At 43.5% G+C, this 23,038-nt stretch overlaps 1 protein-coding gene across 1 annotated transcript in view; it reads left to right on the forward strand.

Moving 5' to 3' along the window:
- The window catches only part of DNER (delta/notch like EGF repeat containing), a 313,637-nt gene extending 290,897 nt beyond the window's left edge, over positions 1–22,740 (forward strand). The window contains exons 11-13 of the mRNA XM_072719318.1: positions 5,042–5,173; positions 15,191–15,437; positions 21,720–22,740. Coding sequence (XP_072575419.1) covers positions 5,042–5,173; positions 15,191–15,437; positions 21,720–21,831 — 491 coding nt within the window. The 3' untranslated portion in view covers positions 21,832–22,740. The remainder of the gene's footprint in view (positions 1–5,041; positions 5,174–15,190; positions 15,438–21,719) is intronic.
- The last annotated feature ends 298 nt before the right edge of the window (positions 22,741–23,038 follow it).

Raw genomic sequence — 23,038 nt, forward strand, 5'->3', positions numbered from 1 at the left:
TGCTTTCTGTTTAATGTCGAGAGTTTTTGCTTGTACTTTAGTTGGAGGAGTAGGAAAAATATTTTTGTTTCACCGTTTTGGAAGCAAAAATCTCATTCTGGCTGCTTTTAGGATTTTTCCTTGATTACTGGCTTTGAACAAATTGATCATGATGTTCCTTAGTGTGAGTTTTGTTGGTGTTTATCCTGCTTGGGATTTGTTGTAATTCTTGGATCTGTGGTTTTATAGTTTCATCAGATTTGGAAAATTTTTAGCCATTATTCCACCAAATATTATTTTATGTCTCCCTCCCCTTTCCGGGGACTCTAATTACATCTGTTAGACTACTTAAAATTGCACAACAGGTCACCGAGTCTCTATTCACGTTAAACTAAATTATTTTTTCCCTGAGCCTCAGTGTGTTTAGCTTCTATTGCTCTTGTCAAGTTTACTGATTCATTCTGCAGAATCTAGCATGCTGTGAAAATCCCACAGGATGGTTTTTAATTTCAGATATTATATTTTTCATATCTAGAAGTTCCATTTGGTTCTCTTTTATATCTTTCATTTCTATCCTCATTTTGTTCATGTTTTCCTTCACATTTTGAGCAAATTCCTTGTTTACTCACCATCATCCATAATTTCTGCAGTTATGTCTTTGGACTGATATTTTTTCTGGTTGTGGGTCACATATTCCTATTTCTGTGCACAGCTAATGGTCCTTGTGCGGATGGGTGGTCATTGGGAGTTATTGAGTGATTGGGTTTTTTGTGTTTCTTTTTTAAGTGCTGGCTTTTTAATTTTTTTTTCCTGGTAGGTAGATAAGTTGCTTGCTGGCCTGACTGATCCTTCCCAGGTTTGTTTTCTATTTTGAGGAGTAGGTCTGTGGTCACCTTTTCTGTAGGGATAGATATGCCCAAGTACTGAGATGCAACCTTTTCTTCACTGAAGCACTGGGTGACCCATGGAATATCTGCATTCTGACTTCTGAGACTTTGAACACAGTCCTCTAGGAGCTCTGGGAACTGCTCATCATTCATCGTGTTTGCCACGCTGGTAGAGTTCCACTTATCGTGTGGATACTCACATGCAGCATTCAGCCACAAACTCGAAGGGATACAGTGCATTTCTGATGCTCATTTTCTGACTGGCTGTCTCTTCTTTGTGAGCCTGTCCCACATGGTATGGCTGCCTTGTCCCCCACAGATTCCAGTTGTCCTTGGTTCAGGGAAACACGATGTTCTCAGTTGGCTGCAGGCGGGCAGCCAGGACGATCGTGGCACTCAGCTCTTCTGTTTCCCTTCTCTTGAATGATCTGCTATTGTCTCATGTCTTCAAAGTGTTTTCCCTTAAATATGTATTTCATCTGTTTTACAATGGGAGGCTGAGAAAGTGTTCAGTTACTCCATCACAGTGGAAGAAGTTCTAGATAATTTTTTTTAAGATTTTTATTTATTTATTCATGAGAGACACAGAGAGAGAAGTAGATACACAGGCAGAGGGAGAAGCAGGCTCCATGCAGGGAGTCTGATGTGGGACTTGATCCCAGGACCCCGGGATTATGCCCTGAGCCAAAGGCAGAAGCTCAACCACTGAGCCACCCAGGTGCCCCAGATAATTTTTAACATTTATTTCATCTGGAATAAAATGCTTGGCAAGCATGAAGGAGTTCATTTAAGGTACCTAGTCCACTGCCTGGCACACAGTAGCTCTATATTTAATACTAGGTATTCTGATTAGAATGATTTCCATTGATATCATTCTGTGTGGGCTGTATTAATCAAAGGGTTTACTCACAGCAGTGACTTTTAATCTTTTTAGTTTTAAAATTTGTTTTCATTTTAATGTATTTGAGTAAAGCATACAGAATTAAGCAGCACACTTGTAAATTTGCATAAATACTATCAAATTTGATGCCTACTATACACACTGTCTCTTAGAAAGTAGTAGGTTGAAAAGCAATTATAAAAGATTTAAAGTTCAGGCTCTGGTTTCCAGCCTTAGTCCATTTCATTATGTATTCTCTTTACAAATGTTATTCAAGCACAACAGTGATTTAAAAGTAATTGATTTTTCCCCAACTCAAATAAAAAAAAAAAAGTAGACGAGTCAACACAAAAGTCATATGGCTCAAGCCAGAAAAAGCATAAAGATTTATTAAGTCAACTCTGAGTAAGGAAAGGTGATATAATATAGTAAGAACTCTTCTAAAATAAGCCAGGATGCAGATTACTTGAATGGAATGGTGGGGTGCTGAGGCGCATACAAACACATAATCTTACTGTGGGGGACTAAGAATGAATTTACATATAAATGAATATACATACAACAAAGTCGCTCTCCATAATTCATAATAAATTTTCAAATACTTTGCGTAAGACTGATGTCAGAAAGCATGATACCGTAAGGCAGAGAAAAGTGGCCATGTTTGGGAATCTTCTGGTTGAAAATTTTCCTCGAGGGGCTCCATCATCAGTATCACCTCCTATCCATATTCCTACCTCCAGTTTATAGTGTGGTGAAGGCATCAGATGGAGAACCAGGTGGGGGTAACTGGTAAAACTAGAGGTGCAGGAAACTTAGTCTGTAAGATAGGTCACTAAAGTAATCCAAATGTCCCTGCTCACCGGGCATCACTCCAGGGGTTGGCCAGAGACACGTGCTGTGGAAGAGGCTGTTGGCTGGCATGGTTTATATCACTAGCTAGTGTCATTTAATTCATCTCCAGTATGGCTCCAAGAACACAGTGGTAAAGCAGTCCAGAGGAGGATGGGCTTGGGACCCTCTCTGGTCTCCAGTCCTTTGGATCCTGGGTCTTAGATATTTCATCCATACCTACTAGTTCATTCTATTCCCCACAATTCTCTATTCCTATCAAATCCTTCCAATCTAGTGGGGGGCCAGGAGGAGACAAACCTAGGGAACTCAGATTTCCAGCTACATTAGCGTCCCTCGAAGATCCAAGATCCAATACATGCTTTAGGGCTAGACTGGACCCTAGATTTGGCATTTACCTCACTGGTCCCAAAAGCCCTGGACCATAACAGGAATGGATGGACTGGACTAGCTCTAGGACTGCCCAGAATTTAGGGAACTAGAAGGGTTTGATGCTGCTGTTGAACTTGCGGAGCAGAGTGGAGCTTTTGAGTTTTGCCAGGCGATGGAAGCAGGGAGAAGTCAAGCTGTTTCTGCAGCTATGGCTGCAAAGGTAGCAGAGCATCTGCTTGCAGAATTTGCAGTTTTCAGATTGCCAGCTAAAGACAGCCATTGTCCAATAAATACCTCAATTAAGCTTGTCTTCCTAAATGGTTGTAAGTAGTGCTGATGTATATATATTTGTCAAGGCCTTTGATTTAATCCTTTTAACGTTTCCCAGCACGCTCTTGTTTATATGTGTCCTCAACTAGTCTCTTATGTGATGCCGGTGGTCATAGTTCAGTCTGTGCCTTTCTACACTCAGAGCGATTGCCCCATTAATAGCAGGACAACCTTTGAAGTAGGTTCGTGAGAGCCCATCAATTTCATGTCTGTCCCATTGATGCAAATGACTATATTTATGGTGGGAAACATATTCACTTCGACACTACTGAATTAAAATCAACCTAGTAGGGCCTCAAAGTAGTAAATGTTTTATTTGACAGATTTTACTTAGTTAAAAATAAAATAGACCGATGCCAGGTAAGAAACAAGTGTGAAGTGCAACAGGCACGAAATATTTCAGTGTGAGATTTCTGCTCTAAAATGGACCAGCAGTGACATATGGTGGTTTTATAAATGCGAGGTAAACCAGTAGCCGATAGGAAAGTACTTCAATACTAATTAGGTAAAGCCTGGAAGTAATTACCCGAGTGTACACTGAAATATTGCCTTTGAAAATGGACAAAATATTTGATTTTGCTCCTTTGCTTCAGTCGACACTGTAGCAGTGCTAGGGTGTTTTGGGTTCTGTTTTTTTTTTTTTTTTTTTTGAGTATCACTTTTTATATGTATTTAAGCAAATAGTGATATACTTTAACATTTTCCTTTTCTCATTTTCTAACTTCTAAGAGAGATTGCCTCAAGTTGAAATATCTCATTCCATTCATTTGATGAGATGCCTTTCAGTTTGTGATGCGCACTCATCTTGTATTGACTTGCAATATTGCTTAAAATTGGTGAAGGTGGCTTTGTTTGTGTAACAAGCTGTTTTCTGTAAGTTGGTGTTTGGACCACAGTGACATCAGCCCATGTTTGTTAGTTTAATCCTGGCTCTCTGTCATGGGGACAGGAATGCCCCAAAATGTTGGGTCTAGGCAAGGTCAAGAGCTCCAGGTTACGTTTTTCATCATGGGGGGGAAGGACAGGCTGGAGTGAATGTGAACTCCCCTGGGGCCACCATTTTCCAGGGGAGACTGGGTCAGAGCTAGGCTAACCCTACTCTTCAAAACCATCTTTTCTTAAGGCTGGGGGGTCACTGATGCTTTTCTTGTGCATTTCCATCTTTCCCAAAAACATATCTAGGGATTTGGAAAATGAAGTATATTTTCATAATCGACTCTGGCTAGGCAACAGCTGTGCCCTAGAACTATCCAGAAAATAGTCGAACATCCAGACTCACACACTCAAACACTTGGCCACAAAAAATAAAATAAAATAAAATAAAAATAAACTGTGGGGCTTTGGCTTTCTGGAGTTCCAGAAAAACAAATAAGAAGATTCAGCTGATGCAATTCAAAATAAAATAGACTTTTTAAATAAAATCAGGAACCCCGGTTCGCTTTTTCAATAAACCTCAAAAGGTTTATTCAGACATGAGAATCAGCTTTAGTTAACTATTTGACTAGACTAAAGGAGATTCTTTTTACCATTGCCATTTTTTTTCTTTTTTTCATTTTACTTAAGCAAAAGATCCCTTGTCTGGAATTTTGGGAGAGTTCCTCACTTTATGTGCACAAGCCAATTGGCCTTTATTGCTGGAGACCGTGACCCCAGCCTCAGATCATCGCTTGGCCAGAGAAGTGATGGGTGACTGAGCCACTGGTACAAAGAGCTGTGTCATCACTGCTTTTCTTTGTCTCCATAGGCGAAGAGTGTGACATCGACATAAATGAATGTGACAGTAACCCCTGCCATCACGCGGGCACCTGCTTGGACCAGCCCAACGGTTATACCTGCCACTGCCCACATGGCTGGGTGGGTGCAAACTGTGAGATCCGTAAGTATTTTGGCTGTTAAGTAACATCACATTTTCATTCAACAAAGAGAGAATAGCTGCCCAGGTGGCCCCTGTCACGACAGATGGGCAGTGAGGCCAGAGGGCTAACCTGAGTCACCCGAGTCCCAGAGGACTACCTTGCTTTGGGCAGCCCCCCCTCCTTCCTGAGTCTGAATCCAGCCTTTCTCCTGGGATGAGAATGTGCAGATGTCATCCAGAGTTCACTGCTCCCAAAGACAGCCAAAAATGTGCCTAACAGAGAAGCATTAGAATCCTATCAAAAAATAGAGTCTTTGTGTTAAAAACATGAAAAAGCACACAGAATATAAATTCACTTTGCATTTATGTCTTCAAGTGTCTTCAAACGTATTAGGTTCCCTCGGTTGCCTGGAGAACAGTCCAGAGAGGATGAGGGTAAGAGAAAATCTGAAAAACATTTCGAGCTGCCGAGAGTGAAGTGTTCTCTAAAAATGAGCCCACGGAAGTTTGAAAATGTCATAATCAAGATTTCATGTATTAAAAGAATGGATCTGCTAAGCTGGAGGTGAAATGAGAACCGACATGGAATTAGGTTTTCCGTTGTTTTGGAAACTGCTAAAAATTCAACCGTGAGAGGTGTTTTCCTCTCACTGACACTTATCAGGGCTGTGGATCTTCCATAAGGGCTCCCTCCCGGGCTCTCGCAGCCCTCTCCTACTTTTCTTCAGGTAGAGACTGCTCATCTGCTGTGAGTGTGGAAGGAGGCAAATGCATACACATAGTCCTGTCTGTCTGTCTGACTGTCTGTCTCCTTCTGGAGCTGGCTTGCTGCTGTCTCTACTCCTCTGTTCTCCAAGCGTTTCCAGAATGACCTCCTATGAGGTGGCCCAGCAGTGTCTGTGGCAGTTTGGGCCTGTCTCATTCTTGGTGCCGGCCGGAGGTAGGGGGCTACATTCTCCAACATCGATTTGACCAGTAATGCTCATTGGGCTCCTCCTTGCTTACTCTTTGTCTTTGTTCTTGGCTTGGTGCTTGAGAGGGGAAGAAGGAAGATATTTTCAGGTCTCCCCATCATCAACTTTCCTAAACACTCCTAGACGGAGTGGTCGTAGGACCAACTGGCCTTGTGAAGATGGGCAAGAAGTACTCTTCTGTTGAAGAAAGTTACAAAAAGGATTCCATGGTAAAAACGCTAAAATGCTGATGGCTAAAGCTAGTGTAGGATGTGAAGACTAGAGTATGTTTAGGATGTTAAGTCCAGTCTGGTGGGGTCTATTGATGGGAAGCAACTGAGCCTTGGGTCAGCAGGACCTTGGCTCTTCCCCTGGCAAGATGCTCATTGTGTGGCTGCACTGAATTGTGCCAAGGCTTAGTTTACTTACCCATAAAATGGGACCAGGTTTCATTCTAAAATTTGGCAGTTCTGTTGGAAATGACAAATTTTGTGCCTCGGGGTAGAGTAGTATCTATTTACAACTTTTAAACCTTAATTATGAAGATAAATGTATAGGAGAGTATGGATAAGAAGTCAGGAACACAGACGAGGCCTTCTTTTTTTTTTAATAATAAACTTATTTTTTATTGGTGTTCAATTTGCCAACATACAGAATAACACCCAGTGCTCATCCCGTCAAGTGCCCCCCTCAGTGCCCGTCACCCAGTCACCCCCACCCCCAGCCCTCCTCCCCTTCCGCCACCCCTAGTTCATTTCCCAGAGTTAGGAGTCTTCATGTTCTGTCTCCCTTTCTGATATTTCCCACACATTTCTTCTCCCTTCCCTTCTATTCCCTTTCACTATTATTTATATTCCCCAAATGAATGAGACCATATAATGTTTGTCCTTCTCCGATTGACTTATTTCACTCAGCATAATACCCTCCAGTTCCATCCACGTTGAAGCAAATGGTGGGTATTTGTCGTTTCTAATGGCTGAGGAATATTCCATTGTATACATAAACCACATCTTCTTTATCGATCATCTTTCGATGGACACCGAGGCTCCTTCCACAGTTTGGCTATTGTGGACATTGCTGCTAGAAACATCGGGGTGCAGGTGTCCGGGCATTTCATTGCATCTGTATCTTTGGGGTAAATCCCCAACAATGCAATTGCTGGGTCGTAGGGCAGATCTATTTTTAACTCTTTGAGGAACCTCCACACAGTTTTCCAGAGTGGCTGCACCAGTTCACATTCCCACCAACAGTGCAGGAGGGTTCCCCTTTCTCCGCATCCTCTCCAACATTTGTGGTTTCCTGCCTTGTTAATTTTCCCCATTCTCACTGGTGTGAGGTGGTATCTCATTGTGGTTTTGATTTGTATTTCCCTGATGGCAAGTGATGCAGAGCATTTTCTCATGTGCGTGTTGGCCATGTTTATGTCTTAGACGAGGCCTTCTAAGAAGCTTTTAGGTAAAGCACCATAATTATAAAAAATGGAAATTTTACTTCCTTCCAATGATGATGATATAGGCAAAAGATGTACAAGGATGGAATAATAGGGTGAAAGTTGACTTCGAATTCCAGCTCCATCATATTCTAGCTCTGTGACCCGGACAAACAAAGGTACCTCCTGGGGCCTTGTCATTCTCACTTATAAGATGGTGATGGGAACATACTGTGAGGATTAAAGGAGGCAAATATGTGCAGACTTCTACTATGCAGTAGGCACTAAATAAATGCTAATTTACTGTGGCTCATATACCATGAGATACTCCTTGGGGGGCCCAGCCTTTGGCAGCTGTCTTTTTAGATGATGCATACCCAGGGCACGGGCCGCACAGTGTCCGGGTGCGAGAGGGCCTATCTTGGTCCACACTCATGTTCTCTGTTTGCCCAAAATAGCACTTTGCCTCTGATGATCTCATTTGTCCTTCTCTGTTAGGCCAAAGGCTCTAAAATCAATGTCATCACAGGTCAGGCTCTGCTAGGTTCCAGTGTTAGATGCTCCCACCCTTGATCTGAGTGTAAGAGTGGAGAATGTGCATTTGAGGTTTGCTATGACTCGTAGCTGGAACTGGTGGCCAGCGTTCTCTAGATGCTGAATCAAATGGGATGGATCTAAGGACCAGGAGAAGAGAGTGCCTGGGTGATACAAGGTTGGGTGGGTAGATCCCAACAGAAGGCTCAGATGTACACAGAGAAGAGGGAGGGAGAACTGTAGCCCACATAGCTACATAGCACAGAGGCCCCTGAGTTGTCAAAAGTGGTAAAGGAGCCTCCCATCAGCCCGACCTCTGCCTCCAGAGGCCACATTGCCTGCCTCCCTCTCTCGATTACTCTGCTTCAGCCCAAACGTTGTCCTGTTTTCTCTTCCTTGGACAGGTCAAGTTGATTCCTGATTCCTTCAGGGCCTTTGCCCGTATCCTGCCCTACATCTGGAGCGCTCACTAGTACAGCGGTCTCTTTTTCTGTGCATTGATTAGCCCAGGAGTGAATGTTTTTTTGTCCGTTTAGAGTTATTATCTGTCCTCCAATCAGTAATAAGGAGCAAACATTTAGCAGACCATAAAGATTTACCAAAGCCACCAAGAAAATGGATCCAGAACTATCTAAAAGGATCATTTCAATAGCCAAAGTGTTTTTACAATTACTCTGAAACAAATGCAAACCCTATGTCTTGGAAATTAACAAAACAACCTGGTGAAATTTTAATTATCTGCCATCTATTCTTACCAACTCAGGACTGATAACAGGTGTTTTTTTTGGGGGGGGGGTTTGGGGTTTTTTTTGTATCTTAATAAAAATTTTGCCTTCCTAGAGTCAAGGTCTAATGACTGTAAATTTACAATTCCTATAAATGTTTATGTAGTGTTGTTTTGTATCATCTGCATGGGAGTTGTGAGGTTTCTACAGTTAGAGTTACAGTCAATCTTGCTGACCAAGAACAGTTGGACAGTTAAGGACATTTGAACAGTTGGATCTATGGTTAAACTATGAAATTAATGATATTTTGCAGTTGACAAATAGGTGAAGAGGCCATCCTGGATTTATAATTCAACCAATAATCAAGGGCCTCTTACTATCAGACAATGAACACTATGCTCAGGATATAAAGTTTAATGAAGCAGCCCCTGCCTTTAAGAGCTCATAATCCAAGGGTGGGTCATGATATATGGTGGGGCTGCTGTAGGTTTTGTGCAAGCTGCTCTAGGAACCCAGGGAAGGGGCCCCGAGGGAGTTTTCACATGGACATCTCAGGATTCCTCTCCCCAAAATGCATGGAATTTCGTAATGGTTGAAGAAACCCATCAAATGCTTATGTTATATGGACAATCCTTATCGTACAGATTGGTTGGGTTCTTTGGTTCTCATTTTTATATAAACTAGGATACTTTAAAAATAAATTTAATTAATCTTCCTCCTTCTGCTTCATTCCCCAAAGGTAAATAGATTATTAGCATTTATTGTATATATTTCCAGACCTATTCAGTCAATACCGTAAGTCCTCATTTTCTCTCATACAAATGAGACTCTTCCAAACCGCGAGAGACTCCTAGCTCTGGGAACAAACAAAAGGTTGCAGAAGGGGAGGTGGGTGAGGGGATAGGGTAACTGGGTGACAGGCACTAAGGAGGGCACTTGATGAGATAGATGAGCACTGGGTGTTATACCATATGTTGGCAAATTGAATTTAAATTAAAGAATAAAAAATAAAAATATTTACAAGAACAACAAAACAAAACAAAAAAACCAAATGGGACTATTCTATACATACTGTTGAGCATTTTGCTTTTCTGCTTAATAATATATGGAATGTTTATCCATGTTGGCTTATGCAGCTCGCCCTCGCTGTTGTGACACCACATGGCTTCCAGTCTAGCCCCTCAAACCCTTTCTTTATATGCAGCCAGAACGTCTTTCCTTTTCTTTTAGCTTTCTAAAAGTCCTTTTAAGAATTTTTTTCTAGGGGATCCCTGGGTGGCGCAGCGGTTTGGCGCCTGCCTTTGGCCCAGGGCGCGATCCTGGAGACCCGGGATCGAATCCCACATCAGGCTCCCGGTGCATGGAGCCTGCTTCTCCCTCCGCCTGTGTCTCTGCCTCTCTCTCTCTCTGTGACTATCATAAAAAAAATTAAAAAAAAAAAGAATTTTTTTCTAATTCTTTCTATTGTGGCAAATACACATAACATGAAATTAACTATCTTAATCATTTTAAGTGCACAGTTCAGTGGTACTAAGTGCGTTCATATTGTGGGCAACCCTCACCACATCCATCTCCGTAACTCTTTTCATCTTGAAAAACCGGAGCTCTGGCCCCATTAAATGATAACTCCCCGTGACCCCTTCCCTCAGCTGCTGGCAATAACCATTCTGCTTTCTTTGTTTCTTTATTTCTGTTTTTAAATCTCCCCTTGTGCCTCATGCCCCAGCCTCTGGCAACCACCGTTCTACTCGTTGTTACTCTGAGTGCGGCTTTCTTTTTTTTCTTTAGATTCCACACACCGGTGAGCTCGGGCAATATTTGTCCTTCCCTATCAGACCTGTTTCACTTAGCATAACATCCTCAGGTCCCTCTCCCAGGGGTTGCAACTGGCAGAGGCGTCTTTTCAAAGTACAAATCCGAATGCTCAGATTCCTCCTCCTTCCCACCACCGTGTCCGTCCGTATCGGTGCCAAGCATGTATTAAAGACCAAAGACTGAAGGGTACACTTGACCCTGTGGGGCCTGCGAGATACTGCCCCTCCTCACCCAGCCAGCCTCTGGTTTGCTCCACCAGCAGCCCCTCTGATCCCCCTCCAGCGTCTTGTCCTGTTCCCCACCTCCTCCCAGGTCATTGCCATGGTCTGGGGTTGTGTTCCCTCTGTTCCGCCCTGTCCCTGGTTCATACCCACTTACCTGTAGAGCCCGGCTTTCTGCAGACCCTCACCACCGGAGCTCTCCTGATTCCCCATTATATGGAGCTTCCCCAGTCCCTTCCTGTAGCACCACAAAGATGGTCCCTCGTTGGTTTGGCGCACTGTCTGCAGCTACTTTGTGACCATTTTTGGGGTCCCTCTATCCCTCGGAAGACAGAGGGCTCCTGGAGCCAACTGTCTCCTTTCCCTCGCGCTTTATCCCAGCATCCAGTACCATGCCTGGTACACAGTGGTGCCAAATTAATGGCTGCTCAGCGAATGGATCCTACAAAGGAGGTGAGCTCTTCTTTCCATTCCTTTCCTATGCCTTTCTCTTCTGAAGGCTGATGAGAGTTGTTAGTATTTTCCAATCTCATTGTCTGCCTCACTTGTCCAGATAACTTTTAGCTCTAGAAAACATAAGGTAATCTGAAACCCCTCCTCTCAATTCGTCTAGCAACAGATGGGCTAAAAAATTATCTGGCTGTCTGATGTCTACACCGCACACTCTCTTTTTAAATAGCGTAGGTGAACACATTTAAGTAGTCTGGCGACATTCATGCGGGTGAATTAAAAACCAGATGTGGGCAGTGTGCTTTAGAATGAAATTCGTACATCTAGTGACATCTCTTTTCGGTGGGGTGGAGGTTGTTGGCGGGTCTGGTTTTATTCTCAGCCTGGCCACGGATGGCCTCTATCACCCTGCTTTGTTTAGGACCATTTGGAATGTAAATGCGAAAGCAATTTGGAAAATACAAAACCCGAAACAAATTTCGTGAGACCTAAATACAACTCGTCTGGCAGACCCATAAGCGAGACATTTTCCCCAGAACAGCTTGTGTGCATGCATTCCCGGTCACGCACCTGCTGGAGCCAATGGGATCATTCCATCCAGCACATTCCGGTGCACAGTTGCACAGTTCCTCCCTGAGCTGTGCTGGAGCTGGCATAGTAAATGATTCATGCAGTGGAACTCCTGGGGTGCAGCAAAGCGCTATAGCTCACGAGGGGTCTTAGGACTTACGTACAGTGGAGGTGGCGGCGGCAGCCACCTGGTGCAGATAGCTGCACTTGCCGCTTCCAGGCCACGGCTTGGATCTATTCAGATCCAGCTCGTTTCCCACCTGATGAGTGTGTCAAGCAGCCACACTCACTTCTATCAGAAAAATGTTGGCTGACAGTGAGGTCGAAAAAAAAAAAAAAATGAAAGAGCCAGGAATAGGGGAGGAGGGAAGCAGAGCTGTTGGGAGGAATTTCGAGAAAGTTTTCCCCAAAGTTCCAGCAGCCTGGAATGCATTTTGGGGAAGTAGAACAGATGGTCAGAAATGTAAGCAGTGTGGGCAGCTCAGGTCTGGGACACCGTGCTCAGCGTGGAGCCCAGTGCCCTTATCTTTCCACGGCAGTGGCCGTGGGGTTGTGCACCTGCTGCAGACACACAATTGATATGGTGTGTAAAGCTATTTATATGAGGTTTACGCATCCACTACGAGGGCTCATCAGGAACTCGTGTGGCCCTGCCATTGCGATCGGAGCCCTCTAGCAGCTGGCGTAGAAGCAGCGCTGGCTTTCCTTGTGTTGACGCTAGATGGGTGTTAGAGCATACTCTGAGCATTGGACTCCAGCCCACAACTGAATTTTTCAGAGAATGTTGAAATACTTGGAAATCAAGTGAGTCATGCTCCTCTTTCAGCCAGAAAAATGAGCGTCTCTCTCAGTGTGCACCAGGTATTGCCAAATGAAGTGGCTGTGATCTGTGATCGAGGCTTGGTTCTAGCTTCACAAAAACACCTTCTCCCGTGCGTGGCGACCGTTCACTTGCAGGGATTTATGTCGGCCCGTCTGCCTGTACGTGAGCTGGTTCGGATGGGGCCGGGAGTGCACTCGTCGTCAGCCCCACCGCTGCGTGGGCTTCGTGAGCTCAGGCAGGCGGCCTCAGATGGCCAAGCCAGACTTCAGGGGTCTTGATAAAAAAAAAAACAACCAAAAAACAAAAACAGAGTCAGGAGATCTGGATGCAAAGACCATGCTTCATTCGTCTCATTCTTCTCAAACTCTCAGGAGCCACCAGGCTCGGGGCATGGGTTCTTTTTCCATTAGGCCTCTAGGAAAGGGATCTGCACACTTGGCCCCATTTGAGGATTTACCTGTGCTCTTCTTCAGATTGTGACTTTTCAAGGTAAAGCATAGCTGGTTCTCGGAATCTGTGGTCACTCACGGAAGATGTAGCTAAGAGGAGGGTTTGCGTACCTGGAGATCGCAAACACTCTCCAGCGTATGGCGCAGTGGGAAGGGGCTGAGCATTTCCTGGGAAGACAGGCCCTTCCACACCCACCCCTGAGTCCCATTTATAGGCCCCCTCTGGAGTCCTCATCTGCAAATGATGGTCTGGAGATGGTGGTGCTGTGAGTCAAGTAGAGAAGTCATCCTCTTTCCACAGGAATTTCACTTCTCTTTGGTCTTCTCTAGCCCTTTTGATTTTCAAAACTTCCTTTCAATTCCTGTTCACATTATCCAGAACATTCTGCTTGGTGCAGGTCTACAAATAGGACATAATTCGGCACTCTTGACCTGTTCCATGCAGGAGTTTATGTCCTCTTCTTCCATTTATTTTCCTGCTCATACCGGGCAAAGCTCAGTAATCCTGAGCTCACAGCATGTGCTACCGAGGACAGTGTCTTTATCCTTTATCTCTCTTCTACCACCACACCTGCTCCTTTTTAGGACCATCCACCGTGTGCCCGGCAGCAGACTTTCTTCCTATTCTTTACATGTTTTCTAACTTATGCTCCCAGCAAGCCATGGGGTACCTGTTGCTATTTTCACCTTGTAAAGGAAGAAACCAAATCTCAGGAAGGTTGAGTAAATGGGGGATCGAAAGCAAGATTGGTGTGATCCTAAGGCCCACACTTCTTCCATTGTTGTGTTGGAATATAATTCCATGGCTATTTTTTTTCAAATAACTTATTGCTCGTTTTAAAATATTTTTATAAAAGCAATACATTATTGTTTTGAAAAAAGCTGGAGAAGACTGAGAAGTGTAATGAAGGAAAGAAAAATCACTCCTAATCTTGCCTTCCAGTGATCTCGGTTGTTAGTGTGTTGCTGTGTGAGACAGACGCTAAGGACTTGGATCTAGACTTGAACTCACCCAGCTAGTGATACCAATTTTCCACAAAGTAGACAGAGAAAATACCTCATTTTTGATCATGTAATGATTACATGAGATGTTTTCAAAGAGCTTACCATAGTAGGAAGTCAACAAATGTTCATCATTATCATCGCTCCATCCTGAGCTTTTCAGAGTGTAGACAGACACTTGTGACTCTCCTATACAGCTAGCTCCTGTATAGCTTTTGTTCTTTTGTTAGAATGAAACATGTCTCCATCTCACTGAGAGCTGAATATTTAGGTTGTTTCCCATTTTTTGCTTTTATGAATTGTCATTCTATTTGTGGGGTGGAGAGAGGGTATGGGGGGGTGGGGCCTCTAGCTATTAGCTGTAACATTTTCTTTCTTTAAAAAAAAAATACCTGAAAAAACATAAAGCAAAAACTGGTCTAATGTGAACTTTATTAACTTTGAACAGTATTAACTTTGAGTGGTGAGTACCTGGGGGTCATGTTTCTTTAATGAGCCTTTTCCTAAATGTATAATAACTGATCATTTAACATTCAAAAATTGTGATGCTGAGATGAACATCCTTGTATATGGGGCTTTGTGCATTTATAGAAATCATTTCCCAGCATACATTCTAAAAATTGGAATTTCTGGGCCAAACGATATTCCACTAAGTTTACACAAGGGTTGAATATCAATTCACATGTCCTCATGTCTGCACCCATGTCAGCTGTGGTTATGAAACATTTTAAATATTTGGGAACTGCTAGAGGAATTCCATTCTTAAAGAATTATGAAACTAAGCACTCTTCTACTTATATTTCTTTGGTGGATTCCTTTTCATATCCTTTGCCCATTTTTCTATGGTGTGTTCTTGGCTTTTCTTAATGATTTGTAAGAGGCTCTTATATATTACGAATTAGCCCTTGATCTGGGTTATCCATAGAAAATAATTCCTTTCAGTTTGGACAGCCCTTATATTTTAGGTTGCTGAAGCAAGGACCTATTCTTTTTTTTTTTTTTTTTTTGCAAGGACCTATTCTAAAGGTCATAGCTCACATCCAGTTGTTTGCTAACTTTCGCCCCAGATCTCCAGTGGAAGTCGGGCCACATGGCAGAGAGTCTCACCAACATGCCCCGGCACTCCCTGTACATCATCATCGGAGCCCTCTGCGTCGCCTTCATCCTGATGCTGATCATCCTCATTGTGGGCATTTGCCGCATCAGCCGCATCGAGTACCAGGGCTCTTCCAGGCCGGCCTACGAGGAGTTCTATAACTGTCGCAGCATCGACAGCGAGTTCAGCAATGCCATCGCCTCCATCCGGCATGCCAGGTGGGCTGCGGGGGGAGGGCGGGGAGGGCAGACCTCGCTTCCACCTGTGCATTCCTGGGACCTGGGTGATGTTGTGAGCGGGACTTCACACCTGCAAAGAGGATTTCGTAGACGAAAGCATCGGTTGAAGGAGTACTGGGGCCAGACGGTTAGGCTGCTTTATAAGCAACCCCTTTTAATTTGCTGCAAGCCTTCTGTTTTCATTGAATACACTCATTCATTTAATTTGTGTTTATCTATGCTATAAATAGCCGAATCTTAATTATGGTGTAGGAAACATTTTTTGATGATTGCTTTTTGGAATGTCTTAAGCTATGTTCTTCAAATAGCATGAATAGAAATAGCATTTGATTTAGGGGCTTACTTAAGGAGGGATAAACAGCTGTCATTCTGCTGTTAGTGTTCATATGATATAAAACGGGGTCCTTCTCTGGAGGAAAGACTCCTGGAGAGACAAGGAGTTAATGTGGTACCGCAGAGAGAGCCTGAGTCCCAACTACCCCATTACCTGACTCTATTTTACACAGACCATTCAAGCCTCCACAAATACTGTTCCCTCCACTGAAGTGTCCCCGCTTAGAGAATTAAGGCAATCAAATTAAATCACAAATATTATAGGATTGTATAAACAGATAACACCACTATTTCTACAAATCTTTTATAACAATAAAAGAATCAGCTAATCTAACATTTTGTTGACTTCTACGAAGGACATTTGCTATAAGAACAATAATGACAGTGTTTGTTAAAAGAAAGCTACCTTTCCTTTTAATTGCTTGAGCAATCTAAACCTTACGATTCAGAAAGTCTGTGCTGTAGTGAAGGGTGGACCGAGCTTGGTGTCTTAAGACTGGGGCTCACGAGAACTAGTAGCTGCATAACCTCTGCTGAGACGTGGCTACTGGTCTTGATCAAAACACACACGGATCCAAATTCTGTCTTTATGGCAAAGAAGCTAAGAGGTTCAGGATGTTTGCTTTCTCCACAAGGAAGTCCCCAAACCCTAGACCCCAATCTCACCATGATCTTGCCACTCTAAGGGAAATAACAGCCTGACCATGGGTTCCAGGGATAGGAACCAGTGGAAGGAGAGAAATTGGGAGGCACAGAGCAGGTGCCCTGATGCCCCGATGTGACAAGCGTGTCTTCTTTCTGAGAGCTGCACCCACCATACTTCTAGAACTATGAAGGAGAGGGGAAGGTAGATCCCCTTTAAAGTCAGGCCCTACACAGCTGCACATCAGTGACTCTCCTTCCTTTAAGGGCAAGCTTGACATCACAGTCTCCAGGAAGCCCTGAGACCAGTCCCTGCACATCTTGTTTATTTGACTCCTCCACCAGCCAGTACATGTAGGGCTGTTTTATTTCTGTCTTCAGTGGGTCCTGGCACATAGCAGACCTTACTTAGTAAAATTTGAAGTCTTAATGAAAGGACAATCTCTATTAAGGGTTGCTGTAGGATGTCTTGACCTGCCTGAGAGGTGGCTTCATTCCAGGGCACCAGCCTAATAAGTGGCCCGCATGAGTGTTTGCAGTACCCAGAAGTCACGGGATGAGAGATGGAAGGTGTAAAAAGAAAGGGAAACAAGCTTCTCTGTTGCTCAAGAGTCTTCTCCCTCCATTCCCAGGAGTGCTAAGTTCACCAGGAAGGAGCAGAATCGGTGGCATTATACTGGGATGTACTGGGAGACCTGAGGAGTCAGGTTCCCTTCACACCCACAGGGACCTCTGGCTCAGATCCTTTTGTGTTCAAGAGGAGTATCTTATTTCAGCCCCAGAATAGTTTAAGATAGATTCTTCTGAGCTTCCTGCTTATATAGCCCACTCGGAAGATATTTAACTGGATAGTCTTGGAAGGAAAGAATAAACTTGAAAGCATTTACAAACCTGGTTCTTATTTGGTGCTGATTTTTATCAAAAATATTTACTGCAGAATTCCCAACCAATAAGCTCCTCCATGCACCAGTGACTGCAGATAAAACCATTGAAGTTAATACAATACCTTCCCAGATATCTGGAACATTCCCTTATAAACGTTTATTCAGCCGCGACCTGTGGTTTCTACAGCATGGCTCTCTAGAGGTCCTGGCTGGGTCTCTGGCTGGTTGGCCCCTTTTCACTCCCCTTTCCTGGAAACCCTAGAAAGGCACTGAAAAAAAATTAACCCTTCTGCTATTACCTCCTCCCTAGTTTCCAGCAGTGACCTGTAGCTAACGCCCATTTCACAGCCTGTCTCCCTGCTGTCGGCCTGGAGGTGACATTGCATCAGAATGACTGCAGCTCAGCAGCCACACAGGACAAATACTGAATGGGTCACCTGTGACATTCACGAGTGACCGAGGAAGTGTCTGGTGATTCTGACGTCAGCACACAGTTAGTTGAGGCTAGTGCCGGGGTGTGAGGGAGCCTCCCCCTTCTCTCTCTTCTTAAGGGTCCTGTGTTCTGTGGCTGCTTTGCTGATGCTCAGGCTGGAGAGAGTTTGTGACTGGCCATCGGGAGCAAATGAGCATCCCAGGCTCTGGAGTGAGGTCACATCTCGGCTGTGGATTGCTCTGGAGTGAGGTCACATCTCGGCTGTGGATTGCTCACTGCCCCACGAGCTCTAAGCGCCTGATCACAGAAAACAGAAACAGAACAGCCGTGGAAGGATCCAGTCATGTTTTCCTAAATAGTATCTCAGGACTTTGGCTGTTTTCAAGGTCAGATCCACCTACATTCCCTGAGGTGGTGTTTTAGGTTTTGACTTTCAGCGGAATATGAACTAGAAGAATGCACTCTCCGTTCCCTGAGGTGGTGTTTTAGGTTTTGACTTTCAGTGGAATATGAACTAGAAGAACGCACTCTCTTAGATCTGCCTTACAATTGGTTGCAGTATCTTATAGTGAGATAAGGTGTATGAGGCTGGTCACCAGATATGTTTGCGATGTCAGTGACCTTAACGCTGCTGTTGCCACAGCTTCCCATGATTGCTTCTGGGTTTTGTTGACATGACCAGACACTATGCTAAATCCTTTGGAGAGAGGGACTCGTGGGTGATTTTTACAGTCTTCATCAAAGGCCTGCAAAATACTTTAGACTTTATGGAGCATACCTTCCCCAGGTCTTTGTATTAGCTCTGCCTTTGTAGCATGAAAGTCACAGACACTCATTATGAATGGATGTAACTGTGTTCCAATAAAACTTTATTTAAAACAGGCAACAGTGGGGTGCCTGGGTGGCTCAGTCAGTGAAGCATCTGCCTTTGACTCAGGTCATGATCCTAGGTCCTGGGATTGAGCCCCCACATTGTTGCAATTGTTGCATCATTGGGGGGGGGCTGCTCTGTGGGGAGTCTGCTTCCTCTCCCTCTGTCCCTCTCCCTGCTCATATTCTCTCTCACTCTGCTCTCTCTCAAATAGATAAATAAAATCTAAAAAAAAAAAAAAAAAAGCCGCAACAGGCCGTAATTGGCTTTCATGCTATACATTGTGAACCCCTGGTCTACGTTATAATTTTTTTGTATTTTCCAATTTTTTTTTTTACATTTAAAATGTGTCTTTGTGATAAGGAGAAAAAAAAAAAAAACCCAGTGTGTTATTTAAAGGAACAGTCACATAAATATTCCTGCCATAACACAGGCAAGCTCTTACCATTGGCTTAGTGCCTGAGAGTTTAAATGGAATTCTATGGCTGTTAGCTTATTTCTTAACATCCACCCAATTCTGAGAAACAAAGGAAATATAAAAAAGCTGTGGGGATTATAAATTTAAGTAGGAATGCACAACCATTTTTTTTTTTACTAGATGGGAGCTTGCCACTGTGATAGGTGTAGGAGATTCAAGGAAAGTCTTGTTTCATTTTAGTGTGTTTTAAAGATTTTATTCATGAGAGAGAGAGAAAGAGAGAAAGAGAGCACTCAGGGGAGAGGCAGAGGGAGAGGGACATGCAGACTCCACGCTGAGTGTGGAGCCCGACATGGGGCTCAATCTCAAGACCCTGAGATCATGACCTGAGCCAAAACCAAGAGTCGGATGCTTAACCAATGGAACCATCCAGGTGCCCCTCATTTTATTGTTTTTTAAAAGCCATTTTAGCTTCTATGTGGTGGATGCTTTAGGGTGGAGACCTCTGTATTTCACCTAACGAATGTGGAGCTAATTAAGTCATAGCACAGGGATTCCAACTCACGATAGCACTGGGGGTATTACCCCTCTTTAAACCAGGTTACCTTTGTAACCAGCCTTATACTTTATGACCCATACTGGTTGGGAGTTGATCTCATTAGCACCGTGCACACAGCCAGTTACTTGTCTAGATAGGAACCAGGGTTCCTTGTTCTTCAGCTGTGGCTGATCCTGACTGGTTTCAGCCCTTGCCTTGTTACGCTCCGTGGATCTGAAACACCCATCCTCAAACCTGCCTTGTCAATATTCAGCCCCATGATCGCAATTTAAGATTACAGCCCTTTGCTTTAGCTTGTTGGTGGATTGCATAATGTGGAGGCATTTAACTTTCTAGATGTTGAAGAAACAGATTCTCCTTCAAACTATGAAATCATATAAAAAAATAAAACGATACTTTAAACACATATTCTAACTATTAAGTTGCTTGGATTTTTTTTCCCCCTTGGCGAACCAATTGATTGATCAGCTATCTGGGCTTCGCTGACCTTCCCATCAAAGTTCCCCCAGGAAAGGGTCCCACTGGCTTACTATGTTAGGATACAAAGGGCTTTGCACTGGGATTGCCCGACTTTTAACATGAATCAATATTATTAGTGGTATATTGTTACCAAGGTGGCTAGCTGTTTTATGAGAAATAGATTGTCAAAATATTTGCGCCGTAAAGCGGCTTCCAGAAGTTTCAGCCTTGGGAGAAAGTGTTCAGATCCAGTTGGCTTTTACAATGTTACCCCTTTCCCTAGCGTCAGATTATGCAGGCCTCACTCAATCTAGATAAACAGACCACAGGCTGGAATCCAACCCGCATTTATGCACAGACCAGTGAGGCTTCACATTTTAGACATGATTTTATTGAAAGCTTTTTAATCTTATGGTAATATCCTTGGATTTCTTGGTGGTGGGATGTGTTAACTCTTTGTCTGCGTGTTGCCCATCTGGCGTGGTTCCTGACTGTGCCCCTGAAAACCAATAGAACTTGAGTCAACCAGAACAAATGATCAACAACTGTTTAAAAACAAAAGATCATATGAAGAATGGACATTTTCTCCTTTCCCATTCCTTTCAACTTCTCACTTTATGTGAGAAGATTGGCTTTCCAAGATAGCAAAGGGAAAAGTAGTAACAGGGGCAACAGAGGTAGGATGAAAACCGTGATAAGTGAGCCCCTTAAAGTCTTAGGGGCTCATCCCACCAACCTTTTTTAAAATTTAAGGTTCTTTACATGTTTCTTTTAAAAACCCTATTGGACTTGAAACAGTTAAAAAAAATATTGTCTGTATGAGGGAGGAGGCACGGTGGGTGAATGTGGAAGATTACTTAAATCGTATTATACTCCAGGGACTTTAGGGAAGGTGAGGCTTTCAATGGGAAGAGACCACCCAGAAGTTGAATTGGCTTTATTTTAATAATCTCCATTTTAAGACTGGTTTGGCAGGAAGTCCTGAAATTGGATTTTGACACCCTTGGCTTCTGGGCGTCAGTCCTGCTGTTGAAGGGATTTTGATATACACAGATCTTTTGGGACAATGGCTTGTGCTCAGAGGAAAAAACAATGGCCTGTGTGTGTGGGGTGTGGGGAGGAACAGGTGGGTGGGGTTGGATGGTGGGCACCCGGTGTTGTGGGCAGATATCTCCTTATCTGTTCTTCTCCTCATGTTGGGACCTCAGATGACCTCTGAGCCTTCATAGCCCTCCAGTAAGTCCCCAGGAAGACTTGCCCTGCCATTCTGTGTTCCCGGAATGGATGTAAAATAAGCTTGCCTCTGCAGATAGTTAAGAGTCTCAGAAGAAAAAGACAAATAAATACATTTTCTTAAGACCTATTGTAGGGCTGAAACGCCTGTTGCTTTGCCAGGATTTAACCTAGAAGCGTCAACATTCATTTGGGCCCCGTGTTTCATGAAATCCTTTTTTTACCTCCCGCACTGAATGAGTAATGTGCATACTCATTCAGCATTGGTATCCGGATCTCTTCAATTTCTGTGCTGCAAGAGAATATATTTCTTAGGGTATTTTTATTGTTCCATCTGATTCCTGAATCTGTTATTCTCACTACTTGCCTTTCATAGAATTTGAGACCCACTGTTCATCTAACCAGGGTCCTCTCTCCCTGCGGTTTCAGGTTTGGCAAGAAATCCCGGCCTGCGATGTACGACGTGACCCCCATCGCCTATGAGGACTACAGCCCCGATGACAAACCCCTGGTCACACTGATTAAAACAAAAGATTTGTAATCTTTTTGGGGGGGATTATTTTTCAAAAAGATGGGATACTACCCTCATTTAAATATTTTTAAGAAAATAAAAAGCTTAAGAAATTTGAAATGGTAGCTGCTCAAGAGTTTTCGGTAGAATATCGAAGAACTAATTTTCTGCAGCTTTTAGTTTGGAAAAAATATTTTAAAAAACAAAATTTGTGAAATCCATAGACTACGTTTTAATGTACCTTCAGCTCTTTAAACTGTATGCTTCGACTAGTGTGTGCTCTCCCCATGGTAGATGCCGTCATGACACGCGGCTGGCTTTCTGTGGCTGTTACAGAGACTAAGTCTAGTCGACGAGAAGTTTCCATGTGACGTGTGAGTGCCGGCTTTCTGAGTAGTTAGGAAACACATGTAGAGTATGACCCATATAACAGTATCCCCGTTAACCTAAAACGAAGTCTGAAATGTTTGTTTCGTGAACAAAGAAACTAGTTGCATTTATTATTCCTAACCCGAATGAAATTAGCCTTTGCCTTCTTCTGTGCATGGGTAAGTAACTTATTTCCGCGCTGTTCCGTCGAACCTTGCGGAAATGTTCTTTTGAGTTCGTTTTTGTCATTTTCGCAACAGTCGTCAAGCCAGGCCTGGATGTCACGCGGCAAACGGGCCTCGTGAGGCAAATTACGACCGCAGCAAATCTATATTTCCTTTTAGAAGTCAAGGTTTTTCTATTGTGAGTAAATTGAATTTGCGTTGGAGTTGTTTGTTGCTAAGAGGTAGTCAATATAAGAGAGTACTAGTTCCTTCTGTAGTGAGCGCTTCTCATAGGGCATCTTTATTTATATCCAGGACATGTTTGTGGCCGTATTGCATTGATATGTGCTTCTTCTGATTCTTGCTAATTTCACAGACTATTGAATAAATGTTACCAAGTCCAAGATGCACTTGTCTCTCATTCTTTTAAAAGAAGAGAAAACGTTTTGGGTTTGATATTGCTTGTCGATCTCGCTGTTTTTCACATCTTGACTGTTCCGAGGAAGACCATTCTGCAGCTGTCAGGTCCATTCCTGTACCTTCTGGGAACCGTCCTGATCTAATTGCCAGCGAAGCCTCCCCCACTTCCTTTAAACATAAAGGATGGGGGGAAAAACAACAAGAATTCTCCTTTTAGCATTTACATCAGAACCTGCCCGCAAAGTACAGCACACAGGACTGTTGGGGACACTGAAATGCGGAAA

The sequence above is a fragment of the Vulpes vulpes genome, chromosome 9, assembly GCF_048418805.1.
Source record: "Vulpes vulpes isolate BD-2025 chromosome 9, VulVul3, whole genome shotgun sequence".
In the NCBI taxonomy this organism is placed as follows: Eukaryota; Metazoa; Chordata; class Mammalia; order Carnivora; family Canidae; genus Vulpes; species Vulpes vulpes.